General features: G+C 45.0%; 1 protein-coding gene and 1 long non-coding RNA gene across 7 annotated transcripts in view; one reads left to right on the top strand and one right to left on the bottom strand.

Moving 5' to 3' along the window:
• The window catches only part of LOC129194610 (plexin-B2-like), a 72,329-nt gene extending 59,239 nt beyond the window's left edge, over nt 1-13,090 (top strand). For 5 of the 6 annotated variants that reach the window (XM_054799780.1, XM_054799779.1, XM_054799781.1 and 2 more), the window contains 25 exons: nt 133-281; nt 2,135-2,270; nt 4,713-4,849; nt 4,910-5,092; nt 5,168-5,279; nt 5,349-5,555; nt 5,635-5,718; nt 6,599-6,694; nt 7,059-7,195; nt 7,258-7,358; nt 7,426-7,655; nt 7,723-7,904; nt 8,430-8,496; nt 8,610-8,756; nt 8,850-8,927; nt 8,999-9,077; nt 9,748-9,848; nt 9,926-10,007; nt 10,080-10,231; nt 10,310-10,470; nt 10,541-10,688; nt 10,757-10,821; nt 10,895-10,970; nt 11,042-11,116; nt 12,078-13,090. In XM_054799780.1, coding sequence (XP_054655755.1) covers nt 133-281; nt 2,135-2,270; nt 4,713-4,849; nt 4,910-5,092; nt 5,168-5,279; nt 5,349-5,555; nt 5,635-5,718; nt 6,599-6,694; nt 7,059-7,195; nt 7,258-7,358; nt 7,426-7,655; nt 7,723-7,904; nt 8,430-8,496; nt 8,610-8,756; nt 8,850-8,927; nt 8,999-9,077; nt 9,748-9,848; nt 9,926-10,007; nt 10,080-10,231; nt 10,310-10,470; nt 10,541-10,688; nt 10,757-10,821; nt 10,895-10,970; nt 11,042-11,116; nt 12,078-12,182 — 3,090 coding nt within the window. In that variant the 3' untranslated portion in view covers nt 12,183-13,090. Of the gene's footprint in view, nt 1-132; nt 282-2,134; nt 2,271-4,712; nt 4,850-4,909; nt 5,093-5,167; nt 5,280-5,348; nt 5,556-5,634; nt 5,719-6,598; nt 6,695-7,058; nt 7,196-7,257; nt 7,359-7,425; nt 7,656-7,722; nt 7,905-8,429; nt 8,497-8,609; nt 8,757-8,849; nt 8,928-8,998; nt 9,078-9,364; nt 9,849-9,925; nt 10,008-10,079; nt 10,232-10,309; nt 10,471-10,540; nt 10,689-10,756; nt 10,822-10,894; nt 10,971-11,041; nt 11,117-12,077 lie in introns of those variants that run through there. The other variant, XR_008573769.1, reaches the window with a different exon arrangement.
• On the bottom strand, nt 9,082-18,994 carry LOC129194611 (uncharacterized). The gene is made up of 3 exons (XR_008573770.1): nt 18,897-18,994; nt 10,536-10,800; nt 9,082-10,455 (listed from the first exon to the last, which is right to left on the bottom strand). It is a non-coding gene; the product is annotated as an uncharacterized LOC129194611 (long non-coding RNA).
• Between the last annotated feature and the right edge of the window lie 243 nt (nt 18,995-19,237).

The raw sequence follows: 19,237 nt of genomic DNA on the forward strand, positions 1-19,237 counted from the left end.
GTCTCCATGGAAACATAGTAAAAGGCCATGCTGTAACTCCTAACCGGAAGAGCGGTACAGCCAATCAGAAGGCAGAAGAAAGCCATGAGTGTTTGCATGTATTATTTGTGTTTGGTCATGTGATCACTGCAGATCATCCCTCGCTTCGGTCCGCTCAACGGTCACATCTCTGTGACCATCAGAGGCTCCAACATGGGCATCAAGAAGGAAGACATTAAGAGGATCAGCGTGGCGGGTGTGGAGTGTGCCCACCAGGAGGACAAGTACACCGTCTCCACGAGGTCAGCCATTCAACTACTTTTGTTGATGTTGACTTGTGTTGTAGTATTGTTGAGAGCTGCAACAATGAATCCATGAATCCACGATGAATCAATTGTCCAATGAATTTACAACTATTTTGGTTTCATCGTTTTTCGATGTAAAAAAGTAAATATCCTCGAAATTTCAGCCTTTCGAATGTGAATATTTGAAGGTGCTTAGTCATCCATGACAGCAGAACTATTCTTACCTTTGTAGAGATCTTCATAAGATGAGATATTCCCACACACCATCCTCTTTTCTGATATGTTGCGTACCAAAGCAATAACTGTTTGCTTCATGTTGTTTCGGTGCATCTAGGGTCTGCCCTAATGTAATACGTCATCCCTCGTTTGCCTTGTTTATGGCGGTGAATTGGTTCCAGACCCCACCCAACCAAAGTCCATTTCTGGAAAATAGGATTCTTTATTTGTAAATGGAATATTTTGGTATTTAGAGCATAAGAAACCTGTGTACAATCTTCTAAATATGCTTTTTAACATCATCAGAGATAATAAGATAAATAAGATAACAGACTCACATCTAAGCAGTTCCTTGTGTTTTCTGGACGGCGTGCTTCCAGTGTACTTCCTTGCAGCTTTAAATGGCTTTACACTGGTATTAGCCAATATAGTAGACAGAATAAGAGTGAAAAAGCCATGGAAGATGTAAATAAAACTCCTGCTGGAGCAGTGTCACAGTAAATGTGGTCCCTCGGGAACCTTAGTGAGGAGTCTAGGGCCTGGCTCACTGAACAGTGACACCTAGTGGCCAATGTGGAATACTACATTCACAGTCCCAATGCTTCTTCTCCCTTGGATTTGTATTTAGTTCATTTAGTGAGATCATTTGACATTTTTATGCTTCCTTTAGGTCAAGAATAAGTACAATTTGCATATTTTATTTGTACTAGTAGTAGGCCGTATTCAACCACAAAACAGTGATAATTTACAGTATTCATGTTTGAAAAACGCTGATATAGCGAGGGATTAGCGTAGTCTGTTCATCCAAATCCCAAGCTTCACATTCATCCACTAGGAAAAGAAGTCATTAAGTTTTTCATGATGGCTAAGCAGCGTGAAAGAACATGCACACACTGACTTCCTGTTCCCTGCAAAATCAGCTTAGAAATCAAAGCCTGGCAGTATCAACTTGGACTTTTTTGGATTGTTAGCCACGTAGGAAAGATTAGCACCTGCCTGAAAGCTTTCTTGTCATTGAAGGGAAGACATGCAAGGGAAAGAGTGCCGTATAAAAGCAGTCATAGCGAGTCTAAAACATTGTCATGTGGTGGAATGAGGATGATACGCAGCAAGACTCACATGGCTCCAACTCTTCTTCTCTTGGACTGACTCTAAACTGGCAGGCAAACGCCACCGCCTCATAGGGCCCGACCCCTGCATCACAGCTCGCAAGCATCCACGATACTGCCGTCGCTGCTTTGTGTGGAGGAAAAGCATGTCAAAGATTGAAAAATCTTTATGTTTCTATGTAATCTAATTCTATCCAAAGTGAGAAGTTGAGTTAGTTTGCTTTGTATTTCAGCCAGCCAGTCTGGCAAGCTAGTCACCGAGGTCGTGTTTAACACTGCGGTGTGTTTCATTACGCTGTCAGTCTTAAAATGAAAGCCTTACTGATAGCATCAATCAGGCTTGCAATGCTCGCCGCAGTCTTTATTTCACTGGCTTTGCTTCTTAATTACACATCATAATTACAAGTAGTCCTTTAATTCATGGCTCTGTGTGTGTGTGTGTGTGTGTGTGTGTGTGTGAGCGAGAGAGACAGCACCCCCTGTGGTGTAAAGTTGTTACCACTGAGCGTTGTGTTGGTCTTTCAGTGTGGTGTGTGAGATCGGCCCTGCCAAGCGAACGCCACCCTTTGACTTCCCGCTGGAGCCAAACAACAGTGGCGTGGTGGAAGTGGAGGTGGAGGGGGGCCGAAGTGGAAGCTCCAAGGTGGTTTTTACCTATCGGGTACGTCATCAGCATGCTTTTTATCGAAGCTGAAGTGTGAAATGATTCCTTGCAGACAAATTGATGTCAGAGTGTTTTTCCCAAGTCAACTTCCTGCTGCTTCGTTTTCAAATTGAGCTGAGCTAATTCAAGCGAACAGACTCATTTACCTGAGTGGCAGGAAGACTTGCTGGAAGCTGGAATGGGAATGAGTTCGTTTACGTTTCATTAGTTTCGCTCACAAAGCAGCAAGTGGATGAAAGGACAAAGTCAACTTTTCACACGCGATGAAAGGCTGAAACACTTCCTGTGTGCACTTTTACCACACATTGGTTTATTTGTGGCGACCCACCACCGATCAATGTAAAGTCTAGCTCACAACCCCAGTTATGACTTTTTGGTCATGTCATTTGCGGCATTCTCCAAATCGCTGCATTTTTTGTTTGTTTGTGGACAACATAGTTGTGGTGAGTATGAAGGAGTAAGATCACCAACGTACAACCTAGAAGTACCACACACAACATCTGAGGCTGCTGGGACGTTGGTACGTTGGAAGACCAACCAATAAAAGTCCTGACCTTGCTTTCCATGAGAGCTTCGTATGAAGGTCGCAAGAACTACGTGCGAGCTGTACATCGTGCGTACTAAGCACGTAAGAGCCTTATGGGAAACATGATGTGTTCTGCACATGCGCGAGACCGACATCACTTCCTCCACTCACAATTCTTTTTACAACAGAGCTTCTGCAACGTCACGTGCCGTGATTTTTATTCTTATTTTTTACCATTTATGAATATAAATGGTAAAAAAGTATGCATGATATTGGGGGTTCTTATTAAAAGACTTGGCCAGCATGTAGATGGGCTTTATTCACCAAGCGTGACCTCATGCAGCTCATGCACAGATGCACCGCAGGCGTATACGTCATATCCACTCACGTCAATGACAATGTGCATGGTAACAGGAATCAAATAGAAATATATATTTACATATGTATTACAAGAGACATAGCAAAGAGGGGAAAGACAAATGTACATTGATAAATACAAATACTGATAGAATAAAGCACACTATAAGACAAACCCCTGCAGCTTTATTTACCCTACTTTTCCTCACTCTCACCGGACGGCAACACACCACCGACCTACTGGAGCATGTAAAAAACACCTGAACATGCGTTGGCTGCACTAATCACGTATGTGGGGTGCAGTGCCCTAACCTGACATCAGCAAAACATACGAAAGACACACGTTGGCCGTACGGACGAGGGACCAAGACGTACGAAGTGCGCAAGTTTGTCTTGCAACCTGAAAAAAAACATAGCGCCCGTAGAGTTTGACTTGACAGAGAACCTCTGTGGCCGGTCTACGTCGCACAGTGCCCTCCGTGCATTTCTTGCATTTTTTGCACGTAGACTGGCCGCAGGAGCCCGTGCGACTGCTTGTGACCTAGGGTGTAGGGTTTTGGCGCTACCTGTTCGTCATGCATTGTACCTCCGCTCCAAAGTCCCATGCAGCACACGTCAATAGTGAAAGACAGGAAGTGTTTCTGGATCATGTAATCAAATACAAGAGGTCACCAACAGCATCGCATTCGCCACGGAAGCGCAGATGCAGACATGCAGGGCACCTCCACAAGGCCGGGCAGCGTGCATCACCACTGCCACGGTAGCTTGCAGAAGAAACACCAGAACACGAGCGTGCAGCCCACCTTTTGACCAGCAATGAACTCTTCCATTGTTTGGTAGAACTTCACCTCCCTGGTGCTCAAAGTGCATTGTAGCAATAAAATAACCACAAAGAAACGAGGGCTGTCAGATGATTACACAATTTAATCACATGAATCCCATTTTTCAAATGAGTTCATCATGATTAATCACCATTTGCAACCACGTTTGAAATACAGCATGTCCATTTTTACTGTATTTTATTGAAAGGACAGGGTTTTATATATTTTTATGTTTGAACTGAACATTGAAATCAAGCTAAAAGATAGCACACATGTCTATTTACCCTAAACGAACCTCTTTAATAGCAGCACTTTCATATTACGAGCCATGAGAGGTTGCGTTCAAAGACGCCACTCAAGCTAAATTCATATGTTTTGATTGTAAATGTATTTTCTGTGATTTCCGAGCATACCTAAATGCATAATAAAGACGTTGTGTCTGTGAATGCATCTTGCGGTCATGTAGTAACAAAGAGGAAGTGTCGTTCCCAGGACAAGCAGACTAGAGAGGTGTTAGTGACTTGGAGATACATAGATGCTGTTGATGTGTTCAGCTCAGAATAAAGGTATTAAAGCGCATCAGACGCTGTGGGGATGCCATCACAACAGAGAGGCGTGGCTTGCCATGATGCGTATGCATTCATTAGGCTAAAAAATGTAACTTCATTAATAATGCAGGCACCACCACAGATAGATTGCAATCCTTTGGACAACTAAAGAAAACATTTTTTTTAGGACCCCAAACCTGACACCGTGCACCCCGGGAAGGGTCCTGCTGCTGGAGGGACCGTCATCACCATCAGCGGCGAGGACCTGGACACGGCGACCAAAGCGGACGTGATGGTCGCCGTGGGCGGAGTTCCTTGTGAAGTGTAAGCCTTCTGTCCACAATGCCACTCTCCGCCATGAAAACCACCCCTCTCTTTGGACAGGCTCTCCTTCGGCCAGCGGATCACCTGTAAGACGAGCAGGTATCGAGGACAGAAGGTTCCCTCGGACCTGCTTACAGTGAAGGTCAACTACGGGAAAAACACCAGCAAGGAGGTCGCTGCTGCCTTCCAGTACTCAGAGAACCCAAAGATCTCAGATTACTCCCCAAAGTCCAGCTTTGTGTGGTGAGCGCTCGCGAAACAAACCACCTGACCACGTGGTGAGAACATCAGTTCCTTAACGTTAATGTTGGTCTCTAGCGGCGGGCGGAAGATTGTGGTGATCGGAAGCAGTTTTGACCTGATCCAGAGGGCCAGCATGAAGGTGGTGCCCACCTCTGACGACTTCTCCACAGGCGCATCACCTGTGGAGGTATGTATGTAGCAGTGGTGCCGTTGCTATGGTGACGGGCAACATGGAAACACAACTTGGGCTTGTCAGTTTGTGCAGGAGGCTCTGAGCAAGAACGACACCGTGCTGCAGTTCTACTCCCCGACGGTCAACTGGAGCGACAGCCGCTCTCTGCGAACCTTCCTGCACCTGGACAACGTCATCGAGGAGCTGAGGGCCTTCGCCTACCACCCCGACCCCACCTTCAAACCGCTGTCCAAGAACATGCTCACAGAGACCAGCGTCATCATCGTCACTGTGAGCGCCCTGTCACGCCGCCTCACTCGCTGCCTTGCTTGCCGCTCACATTCTTCTTCTGTGTTTCCTGTCTCTGCAGGGTCGAGGCTTCTCCAAGGCCATGACGGCCAAAGAGGCACAGGCTTTTGTTGGAGACGCTTCCTGTCACGTTAGCATACTTCAGGTAAGAACATTCATCCAAGTGGTGTTTATACAGTATGGATGGATTAATCCAAGTGGCAGACATATGGATGGATTAATCCAAGTGGCAGACGTATGGATGGGTTAATCCAAGTGGCAGACGTATGGGTGGATTAATCCAAGTGGCAGACGTATGGATGGATTAATCCAAGTGGCAGACGTATGGATGGATTAATCCAAGTGGCAGACGTATGGATGGATTAATCCAAGTGGCAGACGTATGGATGGGTTAATCCAAGTGGCAGACATATGGATGGATTAATCCAAGTGGCAGACGTATGGGTGGATTAATCCAAGTGGCAGACGTATGGGTGGATTAATCCAAGTGGCAGACGTATGGATGGATTAATCCAAGTGGCAGACGTATGGATGGATTAATCCAAGTGGCAGACGTATGGATGGATTAATCCAAGTGGCAGACGTATGGGTGGATTAATCCAAGTGGCAGACGTATGGATGGGTTAATCCAAGTGGCAGACGTATGGGTGGATTAATCCAAGTGGCAGACGTATGGATGGATTAATCCAAGTGGCAGACGTATGGATGGATTAATCCAAGTGGCAGACGTATGGATGGATTAATCCAAGTGGCAGACGTATGGGTGGATTAATCCAAGTGGCAGACGTATGGGTGGATTAATCCAAGTGGCAGACGTATGGATGGATTAATCCAAGTGGCAGACGTATGGGTGGATTAATCCAAGTGGCAGACGTATCGATGGATTAATCCAAGTGGCAGACATATGGGTGGATTAATCCAAGTGGCAGACGTATGGGTGGATTAATCCAAGTGGCACATGTATGGATTGGATGATATGGGCTCGGACCTGTGATGTCAAGAATGTCGGTTGTGTCCCTGATCAGGATGACAAGTTGATCCTGGATGCACCATTGTCTCAGCCCAGAGCTCGAACCAAACGACAGCGCAGAGACACCAGCAACGACCCGCTGGAGCTTGTGGTAAATACTCGTGGTTCAGCCATGACACGTATGTTTCCTTACTATGACTGCGTTTTAGTGTATGTTGGAACTTCTATCTAAATTGTAGCTAAAATCATGTCCTTGCTTTGTGTGGCCATGTGTGACCATGTAGTCTTCCACCCCGGGCATGGAACTAGTTCTTCTACACTACGGTAATCCCTCCTTTATGGCGGCTAATTGCTTCCAAGTGAAGTTCCACAAAGGAGGATTCCTTATTTATTTATGGTATATTTTTGTAGTAAGAGCACAGAAAACCTGTTTCCCACCTTCTAAAAGAAGAAAATATGCCCTTCACGTACGACGTCATAAGAGGTGCTGTGTCCGTGTTCATGTTTGTGTGCAGGTGAAGTTTGGCCACGGGGAGTGGATGGTTGGCTCAGTCTACTACGCCAGCAAGGATGACATCCCTTTGGCCATCATCATTCCGGCCGTCATCGTCCCCATGCTGCTGTTCATCGCGGTGTCCGTGTACTGCTACAGGTGGGACGTGTGGTGGCTTTCGGGTGTTTGGGTTTGAGCTGCGAGCGTTCTTCTCTCTGCAGGAGAAAGAGTCAGCAGGCGGAGCGAGAGTACGAGAAGGTGAAACATCAGCTGGAGAACCTAGAGGAGAGCGTGAGGGATCGCTGCAAGAAGGAGTTCACAGGTAGGAGCGCTGCTAGTGATCATGTGACTCGTGCACATGACGTCATCACATGGTTTGTTTCAATAAGACCTGATGATCGAGATGGAGGACCACACCAGCGACCTGAGCGAAGCCCGCATCCCCTTCCTGGACTACAAAACCTACACCGACCGGAACTTCTTCCTGCCCTCTAAGGACGGCGTGAACGACGCCATGATCACAGGGAGCATCCAAATCCCAGAATCCCGCAGGGCCACCGTGGCTCAGGCCCTCAACCAGTTTTCCAACCTGCTCAACAGCAAGACCTTCCTCATCAACGTGAGCACTTCCTGTCTTGTGGAAAGATGATCACCGCCTTGTTTACGCGCTTTTCTTCGTCCTCTAGTTCATCCACACGCTGGAGAGCCGGCCAGACTTCAACGCCCGGGCCCGCGGTTATTTCGCCTCGCTGCTGACGGTGGCGCTGCACGGCAAGCTGGAGTACTACACCGACATCACCAGGACGTTGCTGCTGGAGCTCATGGATGAGCACGTGAACAACAAAAACCCTAAACTCATGCTCAGGAGGTGAGCCATGCCTACTCGCTGCTTGCACCACACTGCCCCCTGCTGGACGCCATCTTGTTGGCATCCTCGAGGCGGCGTTGAGTGGCCCCAACAACTGTGCCTGCCAGCAGATGTCTCTCTTTGCTGTGACATGCGTGGAGACCAGCCATTATGTCAGCTTTGTCAAATACGGGCCTCTGTCCTGTGACTGGCTCTTCTTTGACAGTATGGCTGTGATGAGATTTCTCAATGGAGAAAAGCTGTCTTGCGAGAACAGGGCAGCAAAAAGCCAATCAGACGGGACTATTGCATTGCTACTATGAATGATAATACACATTATATGGAAGCGGCAGTGTGCAAGGTATTATTGTAAGCGCACATTATCGTAGTTAGATTATCGCTCCCTCGCTGTATCGCGTTTTTTAGAAGTAATTAATTAGTGATTACTGCTTCGTGGTAGACTATCATTAGTCAGAACACTGAAACACAAGTGATGTGTAGTATTCTGGTCACTAGGCGGCAGTAATTGTGTCTTCCTGCATGCAGGTCGGAAACTGTCGTGGAGAGGATGTTGTGTAACTGGATGTCCATCTGCCTTTACCAGTTCCTCAGGGTGACTCTCTCCCTCACACACACACACACACACACACACACACACAGCTGAAGATAGCGTATGAGCATGCAGCTTGTGTGGTGTTTTCTAGACGTGTGTGGTTGCTGTTGCAGGACAGCGTCGGGGAGCCGCTGTACAAACTCTTCAAAGCGTTGAAACATCAGGTGGAGAAAGGTCCAGTGGACGCCAAAATGAAGAAGGCCAAGTACACGCTAAACGACACAGGACTGCTAGGAGACGACGTGGAATATTCCGTACTGGTCAGTCCACACAGACGTGTCCCAAAGAATGCCTTCATAATAAAAGCACGGTGCATTGCTTTGTGTGAGTAACAGCTGCATTTTGTGCATCAGACCCTGCAGGTGCTGGTGCACGGGGAGGGGCCGGATGTGACCCCCGTCAAGGTGCTCAACTGTGACACCATCTCCCAGGTGACTTTTTATTGGCAGCCATCTTGTTCATGTTTCATGTTTGACTTCATGGTGGTTCTCACGCCGTGCAGGTGAAGGAGAAGATCATTGATCAGGTCTACAGGAATCTGCCGTACTCACAGAGGCCAAAGGTGGAGAGCGTGGCGCTTGGTAAAAACGCACACGCACACCGCAAAGTCAAATTTCTTATTAATAAATGGAATATTTTGATAGTTAGTGGAAAGAAAGCCTGTTTACCACCTTCTAAATAATCTTTTTAACATGATTAGAGCCCTCTAGACATGAAGTAACACCCCCATAGTCACCTTTACACTCCTATTACCCAATATAGTAGACAGAATAAGAGAAAATAAGACACATTAGCCATAAATAAGACTCACACATTAGCTTTGGGACAGTTTCCTGTTGTTCTTGTTTTACTTCTGGTTTCTGTGCAGTACTTCCTGTGGTGGCTACTGTCTCGTCGATGTAACATTACAGACACCTAGTGACTCCATCCTCTGAATGCCGTTTATTAGGATTTGGCTTGACTGACTTGATTCTACGTAACTATGCGTCTTTCAGCACTGATAACATTCCACCATGTTGCAGTCACTATGTACTCTTTACTTGCGTATCTTGCTTGCTTGCTGCTGTAACAAGTCAATTTCCCCGCTGTGGGATAAATAAAGTACAAATACAAATACACACCATGAACGACGAGGATTTATTGTTCATAAACGGTGGCAGACTGAAGCTGTGAAACAGGAAGCAGGAAGTGAGGGATGATAGGAAATGACTGATTGATTCTGTCCATGTCCGACGGTTCTGCTTGAGCCAGAATGGCGTCCCGGATCCACGGGTCAGATTTTGTCCGATGTGGACCTGACCTCGCAGAAAGAAGGACGCTGGAAGAGACTCAACACTTTGGCGCATTACAACGTAAATATGATCATGAGCACCATGTGACCTCCTGGTGATGACGTCATAACATCATGTGACTCTCTCTGCTGGGCCAGGTGCGGGACAACGCCACGCTGGTTCTGTCCAAAGTGTTGCACACCCAGTCCTTCCATCAGCACCAGGACAGCTATGAAGAGCGTATGCGTGCACACACACATGCACACATGCTCACACGTGCACGTACCTGATGTCATGGTGTGTGGTTGCCAGGTAACGCACTGCTGGAGGACGACAACACCTTCCACCTGGTGAGACCGGCAGACGAGCTGGACGAGGTGAAGTCCAAACGAGGCAGCATGAAGGACAAGTCCATGACCAAAGCCATCACTGAGATCTACCTGACGAGACTGCTCTCTGTCAAGGTACCTCCGCCCCCATGTCCCACCCCATGTCCCGCCATGTCTCAATGCAATGCGTCTGTGTGTCTTGTGTGTCTTCAGGGGACACTGCAGCAGTTTGTGGATGACTTCTTCCGCAGCGTGCTATGCTCAAGCGCTGTCGTCCCCCCTGCCGTCAAATACTTTTTTGACTTCCTGGATGAGCAGGCGCTGAAACACGACAACGTGGACGAGGAGACGCTGCATATCTGGAAGACAAACAGGTGACATCCAAACAGTCCAGCAGATTGTCTCAGCGTAGATTCAACAATGCTAATCCTCCTCCCACCTCAGTTTGCCGCTTCGCTTTTGGGTGAACATCCTGAGGAACCCTCATTTCATCTTCGACGTGCACGTGACGGAGGTAGTGGACGCATCTCTGCACGTCATCGCTCAGACCTTCATGGACGCCTGCACCAAGACCGAGCACAAACTCAGTCGGGTCCGTGCGCTCACCCCCCGCCGTCTCTCCGGCGTCCCGCCTCTCACGTGTCCTTCGTGTCCTTGCAGGAGTCCCCCAGCAACAAGCTGCTCTACGCTAAGGAGATCTCCACCTACAAGAAGATGGTGGACGAGTGAGTGTATCACTAACACACACACACACCCCAGTCTTGGTGCGCCACACTGATATATGTCTTATGTCTGCAGTTACTACAAAGGTATCAGACAGATGGTTCCAGTCAGTGACCAGGACATGAACACTCACCTTGCTGAGGTTTCCAGGGTATGTGTGTGTGTGTGTGTGTGTGTGTGTGTGCGCGCGCGTGCGTTGACAGTGTGTTTGTGTGTGTACAGCAACACACGGACAAGTTGAACAGTCAGCTGGCGTTGCATCAACTCTACCAGTACGCCAGCAAGTACTACGATGCTGTGAGTTTCTACCGTCAGCACCTCACATGATCCACCAGCAGATGGCAGCAGACTTATTACATATAAAACAAGCAAACCTTGCTTTTCATATGATTTGCTTTCTGTACAATAATGCACGTAACAAACCACTACATCTGACCTGTAACCAACGAAATGGAGTACCCAAACAAAGCACCCTACGCGTTGCAATTGTTTTTCATAACCCTGCATGGGGCCAAAGAAAGTTGGGAGTGGTAACAGTTTGCTACAGAAGGTGAGAAATGTTATTAAATTCCATCTGGCCAGGATGTACAAGAAGTCCACATTAAAATACCTTCCATCCACTCCTCACTTAGGATTATCAGGCGTAGTTTTCTGCATGTAGTACAAAGTACAATTATTCTGTGTAAAAAATAGGCTTGTCATGATAACAAATTTTGCTGGTTGATAATTGTGCTCCAAATAATTGACAGCATTTTTTAGACCATTTTTTCAGGAATTGTCATGAGTGGTGTAATTCACATTGGAGCCACTAGATGGTAGTCAAGTATAGTGTTCCTGCGTGAGACGTTAGCTTGACAGACGTTGCCTGTATGTATGTTTTTGCAATGTAACGAGCGACACTGTGTGTGCGCACACCATTTTGCACTGTTTTGTTTATATTTGCCTCAGTAAGCGTAGATTGTCGGGACGAAGGCGCCGCTGCCCGAGGCACCTCCATCCGGACTTGTCTTTCCCGGTTGACAGGAGGGCTCACTCTGTCCGTTCATTCCACTGTAGCACAGACCGCTGCCGAGTGAACCGTCTCGTCATCCAACCTGAAAGAGAGACGAGACGTGCACGTGTCACTTGACAGAAATGAGTGTTTTTTTCAATGGTTGGATTCATGGATGTATGGATTCTGGTATCAGGTCCAATGAAACCTATTTTTTGTTTGGATTGTATTGGTTCCACTGTAAGATTTCATATTTCTGCTGTTCAGATCATCCAGTCTCTGGATGAAGACCCCGCCGCCCAGAACAAGCAGCTGACGCTCCGCCTCCAGCAGATCGCCGCTGCCCTGGAGAACAAAGTCACAGACCTTTGACCTCACGGGAACGAACGGGGGTTTGAACATGGGCGGAGTCAAATGAGCACTGAGACCAGAAGTGAAGCACCGCATGGCTTCCACGAAGCTTCGCCAACAAAGGAAGACATTTTGGATGACGATGACGGACGAGAGGCGTAGCTTCACGCGTTACCTTTGACCCGCGGTATGGAGCTCTTTATGGACCACCACTAAGGTGATGACGGTTGCTGGGACCTTTTGCTTTTATTTTTTTATCACTGCAATGTGCACGAGGCCTTCAAAATAAAAGTGAGAAGTGCACAGAGCCACCAAATTGAAGGGAGCGGAATAAAATGCTGTCAGCTCTTATGAAATCATACCTTATGTCTTTTACTACGCTGACAAAGACCACTTCACGTGCACTACTTGGTTCTTCTCTAATCCTTTTTTTTTCAACAATATTGAAATGTGAAGCTTTGTTGTGTTTTTGACTTGGATGTTAGCCTGTACATGGATGGATATTCTACAGTACATGCAAGCAGCATGGCCTGTATAGCAAATGGATGCATGGGTATCCTATATGGACACCCAAAGGCCTGCAGGAGGTCCACTTTGTGTTGCTGAGCTTTTTGGACACGTTCATCAATGAGATGATGTTGCCGCCACCCAGTGCCTTGCAGAAGCTAATGCTTAGCGCCACATGCTAATGGAACACTGGTGTCATGTGATCAGCTCTTGAATGTGTTTGTGAACGTGAGCCCAGTTGTTTGTGTACGTTGTAAAGAATGTAAAGAAGAAGCGGTACTTTCTAGAAGGATCTTCTTAGTGATGGGTGAACTTTGGACGGACCAAGAAGACATGAGCTGCACTTCCTGGACTTTTATCAGGGAGTCAGCGTTAAATATGAACTTTGGAAATAACCAATTAAACAAGTTTAAACAAAGATAAAGCCAATGGGATTTTTCATATTCCTCCTCATGATTCACTTCCTGTGCTCTGCGTCAACCAATCATAACACACACACACACACACACACACACACGTCCTGTGCCTCCTGCTGTGGGCGTGCCCCTGCTGTGTGAAAGTCATCTTCATCCCTCCTCCTGTTTACTCTCCATCCTCTCAGATGAGGGGATGTGGAAGTTCATCCTCAGCAGCAACAATAGCATCAAGAAGGCTGCAGGTGAGAAAGCTCATCCTTACTACTCACCCAACACTTTCTTTGAACAAAAACAAGTTGATTCTGTCACGCTGAGTTTGCTGCAAGCGTCTACGACACGCTTTATGTTTCCACGGAGATTGAATGCACTTGAAGTCCTCCAATAGTTCACAGTCGACTCCTTTTTTCATTACAACACAACACAAATACACCCGAGGGATTAACTCTGTGTGTGTGTACAACACTAACATTTGGTCGGTTCCGGTCAAGTTTTCTCACTATGTTGACTTCGACTCCGCCATGATGGTGAGCAGAATCCAGAAACTATGCATTGAAAACATGTCCTCGGCACACTGCTCAGCTATTGACTGCTCTAATGGACGCTCCAATAATGCTTGTGTGTGTGTGTGCGTTTCCCTGAGTGTGATATCTTCATATATCAACCAAAAAATAGAGAAAACTTATCTCTTAACTGGTGGTTTATTTGCACAGAGGGCACACATCTTGCCTATCACAATGACAGCTCGACTGAGCACTCCACCGTACATCAGACATACTCTCCAGATGCCTAACACATTAGTGCCACCTAGAGGCCTTAACGTGTAACAACATGACAAATGCACTACACTAAGTCCCCAACTAACGAACACAATTGGTTCCAGACGACCGTTCTTATGTTGAATCGTTCTTAAGTAGGGGAAAAGGTAGTATTACCAATGATATAGGTACTACATGTACGTGTATACATATACAGTATATGTGTATGTATGTAAATACATACAAATGTATAGGATAATGAATGAAAAAAACAATAATAAAAGTGATATAATAATACGTAATGATAAATGTTATTTACCTTTGAAGAGGAGTGGTCGAGCATACGTCGTTGTGGAGGAGGAGGAGGAGTTATTGAAAAAGGACAAATGGTGGTGGTGGTTAGACTCTTCTAAAAGAGGTAGTGTTCTGTGGGTGGTGTAGAATTAAGCAGGCCTATTAACTCTTCATCAACTTTAATCACACGCTCTGTCCGAGTTGTATCATAAAGCTACAACTTAGCTTTCTCTGTCCAGCGTCTAACTCTTCCTCTGTTGGTGCCATTAGCAGTGTCACAGTGCCCTCTACTGGTCAAGCATGTACAGTAGCAGTAGAAATACTGATTCCTAAGCACTACAAGGCAAAATAAAATCAAATACAGACCAGTCGGCTAGTGGGATGTTCATAAGTTGGGGACCTAGTGTACATTACATACACTGAGGATGGTGCTTTTTCCCGCTGCACATGTAACGGATGTCCGCCTGTGAGGTTGTGTACGAGTGTACGTTGGAAAACCTCACTCCCTCTGTCTTGAGGACTACCATGAACACCCGATCAACAGTCCGGGCTTTTGGTCGTGTGGTCAGCGCTTTCGTCTCCCATTGCGAAAGTCCTGCGTTCGAGCCGTGAAGCGGGCAGTGTGAAGCACGGCGATTTACACACACACGTGCACATCCCCATGTTGGACAATAAATAACTTTACTGTTGTTTGTGTGACTTTTGACTCAATTTTACACAACACTAGGGGTATTCTACAAGTGAGTTTAGTGGGTTAGCGAGCTGTGTTGAGTGGGAAACCGGACTTGGTTTTCAGCAAAGGTAGCTGTCTTTTAAAGCAGCTGTATCACCATGGTAACTTAGACTGGACTCATAGCCTGGCTGGGACCAGGTTAAGTCCAGGCTTTCAGCGTAAAATCAGCTTTGAATGTGCCACTGTTGAACTCATTTGGGGATGGCGTCACCATTTATTTAGAACCTACGAGGTTCCCGAGGGGACATGGAAAAAAAGAGCATTCCCTGATGATATTATCCATCTATAAGTGAGATAGATTTTCAGCCGAGGGAATACGCCAGATATGCTGACGCAAGCACCAGAAATAAAATGCAATTTGAAATATGAATAACTAATGTTAGCAGATGTAAATGTGACAGGAGACCTTGCCTGAGAACTGAGCCTGTTAGTCTTCTTATATTACAATATTTGCTGGAGGAGTAAGCACTCCGAGGCATCAATCAACTGCATTAAGCACTTGTTCTATTATAAAAAGGAAAAAAAAGTCGCCACACAACACGTCACGTGCAAACCACTGCCACCTAGTGGTCATAACGTGATTCAGCAGATTCCATCCATCCATCTTCTACCGCTTATCCGAGATCGGGTCGCGGGGGCAGCAGCCTAAGCAGGGAGGCCCAGATTTTCCTCTCAGCAGATTAAAATATTGAATGAACTTATCAAAAACGAAAGTTGTTACTCCAGTGCAGGGGCGCTCACAGTCTGTTAGCTTGCGAGCTACTTTTAAAATGACCAAGTCCCAAAGATCTACCTCCTACTATAAATATAGAAAGTATATATTTATTTCATAGAATATGAGTATGTATTTCTGTAGGTTATACATGTACATATGTCAGGAGTGCACACACTTTCTCAGCATGCAAGTACAAGTCCAAATGATGTACCTCTTTCTATAAAACATAGAACACATACAAAATGTAAGCAGTAAGCTCTATTCTATTGTAATTCTATTGTAAATACAAATGATTAGTATTTCACATTCACATTTTCAGAGTTTCCAGGTCATCAAAGTAGTTGCTATCATAATTCCCTTCAATATGGAAATAAAGATCATTGCACATAATCCTAAAGACAGGGGACAGTTGCAACAAGCCTTATTTGTCTAATCAGTAACATGCTAGAGTGATGACACTCATACCGCACATGCTCAGTTAGACCCTCTACTCGCCAAGAAGAAAGCGGCCATATTGCGCATCTGGTCCAGCTTCTATCAAGACAAAGTTGTTTTGGAGGTATGAAAGTAGCTGTATTTTTGTCATACTATCCTAATATTTTGTATGAATTACTCCAAACCTACCTGGTTTGAATCACTGTTTTGTTGACTGTTCACCAACATTGCTTACATTTGTCAATGTCACTGTGGCTAGTTGGCACATGGTGTTTTGTCCTGACTGATACTATGGGGACGGTTGCAACTGTCCCCATGCTAATATCCAAATAGACCACACTAGGCACAATTAATATACTTTACTGCTCATGATGGGCAGAATAGGGAATCATAATAAGAAATTAATGCTAATGATAAACCAAATAATTCCCCAAATAACTTGTTGAGCAAAAATGAGCAGTTAGTTATTGTTGTATGTGTTGTGCTTCGGAACAAACTAAATAAATTTTCCTGTGAAAACAATCATATAAACTTGTCATATCGTAAATAAATCATCTAAATATAAAAATTGTACTGTTTGTTTTCAGTATGCCAAGAGTGAGGAAGCGAGTCACTAACAGAGGGGTTCCGCTCAGTATTTTGGAAGGAGCCTCAGATATAATAACGGATGAAGGCAAATCAGTCAGAGCAGTGGCCAAGGCCTTTGACATATGCCACATCACATTATTTAGGTTCCACAAAAAAAGAAAGAATCTTGCAAGCACAACATCAAAAGAGAAACCACTTGCAGGATACTGGACCAGTGATGATGTCTACAAATGTCACAACCGTGACTCTGAATGAAAGAATTTCTGTTTTGTTTTTAATTTTTCTGTGAGCTAGCAGAAATGTTCTGGGTTCTGCAGAATTGTTCAGAAGCTGCTGGAATAGTTCACAAGACAGCAGATTTGTTGGGGAAGAGGCGAGTTTTGCTGTTTTATTTTTTAAGCATTTGTGTGCCTTTAACAAAACTTCAAAATCAAACTTTATATTCACTGGAGTTTTAAAACAATCTGAATTTTGTTCACTAAAACTGTTCACTGTTTGTTCACATGTTTAATAAATGTTTTTTGCACTCCAAATTATTCTATTCTTTTTGTCCCAACTGTCCCCAGGTTTGGGGTCAGTTGCAACGTCTGAATTTTTGTATTCAAATAAATATTGTGATTGATATGTTCTATGTAGACATCTTTAAATGGTATGGGTATTTAGCAGGCAGATGTAGCTTTACTATGTAAAGATTTGGTGTGCGTAGTCTGAATCATCTCTGAGTAATTGAGAGTAATGTAAAAAGTGTTGCAACTGTCCCCAGTCTCCCCTACATTTGAGTTGTTTTGATGATAAATCATTGTTGGGATATTTTATTTGCACTACATTTTTTGGGATCAGGTTGCAAAATCCATCATGAGGGCGATTGTGCATTGAAAGTGCAAGCTTTGCTTGTGCGTAAGAGTCCTCCTGAGCGTTCGTGGAATTTGTTCTTAGATCTAAGAACTGGGAGTTACGAACACGTTTCGTGAATGCCAAAAATCTTCGTAAGAAGGCTTTAAGAACACATTTGTGCGTAAGAAGGTTTCGTGAATGAGGCCCATTGATCGGATCAGTGAATTGGACAAATGATCTGCCATCAGATGGGGGTAGTCTATTGGACATTTGCACTGTGAGGACGTATGACATGCTTTACTGTGAAAACACGTACAACTCTGCTTCCACTGTGCAAGACGACTGTCCCAGCAAACCAAATCTGACATACCAGAAATCCAAATGATCAGTAGTTTCCTGTTGGACAACACTTGACAACTGACGCCCGACCAGACTTTAAATCGAGTCGACCAGCTCGGAATCTGGCTTAATGCAAAATGTATAGCCAGGTTAAGAGTTTGTAAAAAATAAACTAGCATGTTACCAAACAGTCACTGGAGGCATCATAAACACACTAGCTAGTGTTGTCACAAGATCTCATGTGACAAGAGATGAACATGTGACTATATTTTTTGTTGAGAATGATACATGGAATATGAAAGCGCATATCAAGTGCTTCACGCACGCCATAAACCTTGCATTCCAACCTACTTTGGTGTTTGCAGCGTCACTCCCTCACGATATGTGGCTGCTCTCCCTTCCATCGACTGCCTCGGTGTTCATGTCCATGCAGAAGCTGTAGTATTTCTACATTTGATCAAAGTTACTTAAGATTTGTCGGATCAAAATACCATCGCAGCACAAGACTTCTATCAAAACTTCTATTTGGGACTAATTCATTACTCCCAGGTCGAGCACGCCAAGCATCATGGAACTTTTCGGTAAACTTAAAGCAAATCTACTGCAATCTATTTTACATGTCTTTACATAACTACACGTTAGCATAAATGATTAGTAGCAGCTACAAATGCAGTCATTTTAACTTTGATCATTCTTAGTTTTTGTTTCAATTTGTGGAACAAAGTTGAACAGTTAAAAAGGGTCACGCATGCAAATCTATAAACCATTTCAAAATGTACCTGCATTGTTTTGGGACTCAGTTAAACAAGTTTGTGAGCTGAGTGTATCATGACACCTGTGCAGGCCTTGCTAGCCAACCAGTTAAACAGTTCCCGAAAGGAGATGACAGAAGCAGGTCTATCTTCTTAAGCCTTTATAGGATTTTGTGAAACTGTAATACAATACGGAACTTAAATAAGAACAGCACAAAGGTTGGCCACATGTAGAATTAACAACAAGAATAAAGTTAAAGCTACATAGGCAAAAATACCAAAGGGAAAGCTAGCTTAGCCTACTAGGGGTACCCCAGCTACCATTGCACAAGACTACTTAATATTAAAAAACACAAACTGTACTTACAGACGTTGCTTTAGCTGTAGGAACAAGGAAAGACAGGGTAGTGTAACTGGAAACTGAACATGAAGAGCAGGAATGGAAGTATTCACTGAGAACAAATCAATGAGAGCAGCATAGGAATAAACAACTCACGAGTCACGTTCACGTAATGTTGAGAAAAAAAGAGAAAATGACCCGTATGTACAATAGTGACCATTGCTGAATACGCCCACAAGGGGGTGCCATTACACAAGAAAACATAGGCTCTGCTCAGGAACAACACCCCTAATATTTAGCCATTTTTCTCAGCCAGCCGAAATGAGTGTTCCCTATTCTCCACTCGATGAATGTGTTGCTGTGGAGCA

Source organism: Dunckerocampus dactyliophorus, chromosome 15, assembly GCF_027744805.1.
Source record: "Dunckerocampus dactyliophorus isolate RoL2022-P2 chromosome 15, RoL_Ddac_1.1, whole genome shotgun sequence".
NCBI lineage: Eukaryota > Metazoa > Chordata > Actinopteri > Syngnathiformes > Syngnathidae > Dunckerocampus > Dunckerocampus dactyliophorus.